The sequence below is a fragment of the Meleagris gallopavo genome, chromosome 3 (genome assembly GCF_000146605.3).
Source record: "Meleagris gallopavo isolate NT-WF06-2002-E0010 breed Aviagen turkey brand Nicholas breeding stock chromosome 3, Turkey_5.1, whole genome shotgun sequence".
NCBI lineage: Eukaryota > Metazoa > Chordata > Aves > Galliformes > Phasianidae > Meleagris > Meleagris gallopavo.
Window position 1 is genome coordinate 22,306,319 of NC_015013.2, and position 1,149 is coordinate 22,307,467.

General features: G+C 41.7%; 1 protein-coding gene across 1 annotated transcript in view; it reads left to right on the forward strand.

Annotated features, from left to right (window-relative positions):
- The first annotated feature begins 523 nt into the window (after positions 1-523).
- The window catches only part of MARCHF11 (membrane associated ring-CH-type finger 11), a 33,979-nt gene continuing 33,353 nt past the window's right edge, over positions 524-1,149 (forward strand). Inside the window, exon 1 of the mRNA XM_031552697.1 lies at positions 524-718. Within this exon, the coding sequence (XP_031408557.1) occupies positions 524-718 (195 nt within the window). The remainder of the gene's footprint in view (positions 719-1,149) is intronic.

Genomic DNA, 1,149 nt, shown 5'->3' on the forward strand with positions numbered 1-1,149 from the left:
CAAGATTAAGTAGGAAAGATTAACCTTCCTAATACAGTGCATTATTCTGTGTAGTCACATCTTTCTTTCTTATTCTGATATTAAGGAGCCATTCCATTTCTCTGATGACATTTTTATCTTCTCTTTGCATCCTTCTCAAAAACTGTGTTATTTATTGAATTTGCGATGACATACAAAGGGAGGAGAAAGAAAAATAGTATAAAACCCCACATTTAACAAATAGCAAGGGCATGCTGTTTACAGCATGCAGATGAGTAACTTTTTAGCATTCATTTCTCATTTCACGACCTTAGTTTCCCTGTCTTTTCCTTCTGGTTCTGCCTCTCTTTTACAAGCACTTTGGACTCATCTGTTTCTTCTGACACTCCTTGGGCTTTGTGATCACCTCTTCTTCCTTTAGAATTAATCTATTTGATTAAGTCTATCCCTATTGCCCTTTAGTCTCTCTGGCAACTTTTCCAGATATTACTTTGCCATGAGAAAATTAAATGTAGAAGAATTTCTACGTTGACAGTTTGTCAAAATGTCACCATCGATGCCATATTTTTCTTTTGCATCACCAAATCAGGATAAATCTATGTCAGTCACCTACTTAGCCACTACCTTGGGAACAAAAGAAATCCTAGGCTTGGGCTATCTCTCCCTGCCACCAAACAGAAGGGTCAGCATTGGCCTAGCTAGCACAGAGCCACCAGAACAAGGGATGAAGAGGTGTTTGGTGGGTATTCAGCCATATGGCCTCTGGCTGAGCAGTGTTCTATCTCTACACACCTCTTCTGTTTCCCAACAAAACATCTGCACCAAGAAAGCCACCCAAGCTCTGCTGGGGGAGGCAGCACCTCGTCTCACCTCGGCAAGTCCTCATCCCACTGGCACACAGAGCCACCAGTGCATTCTGTGAGGACAGGTGAGCTCATCACTGCTTGGATCTAAATCTGGCTGTGCAGGAACATGTGGCTTCACAATTGTCTTCTGTGTTTTCTCCTTCCCCCGTGCAGGCAGTTGCTGTCATTTTTCACGAGATGAAATGTGCACTGGTGTTAGATTGGATGCTGAAATTCACACATATGTTCCCTACCCAAAGTCTGAGGAACTTCTAGCTGGTGTGCTGTGTTGTTTTGTTCTTTTTTACTTTTTTTTTTTTTTTTT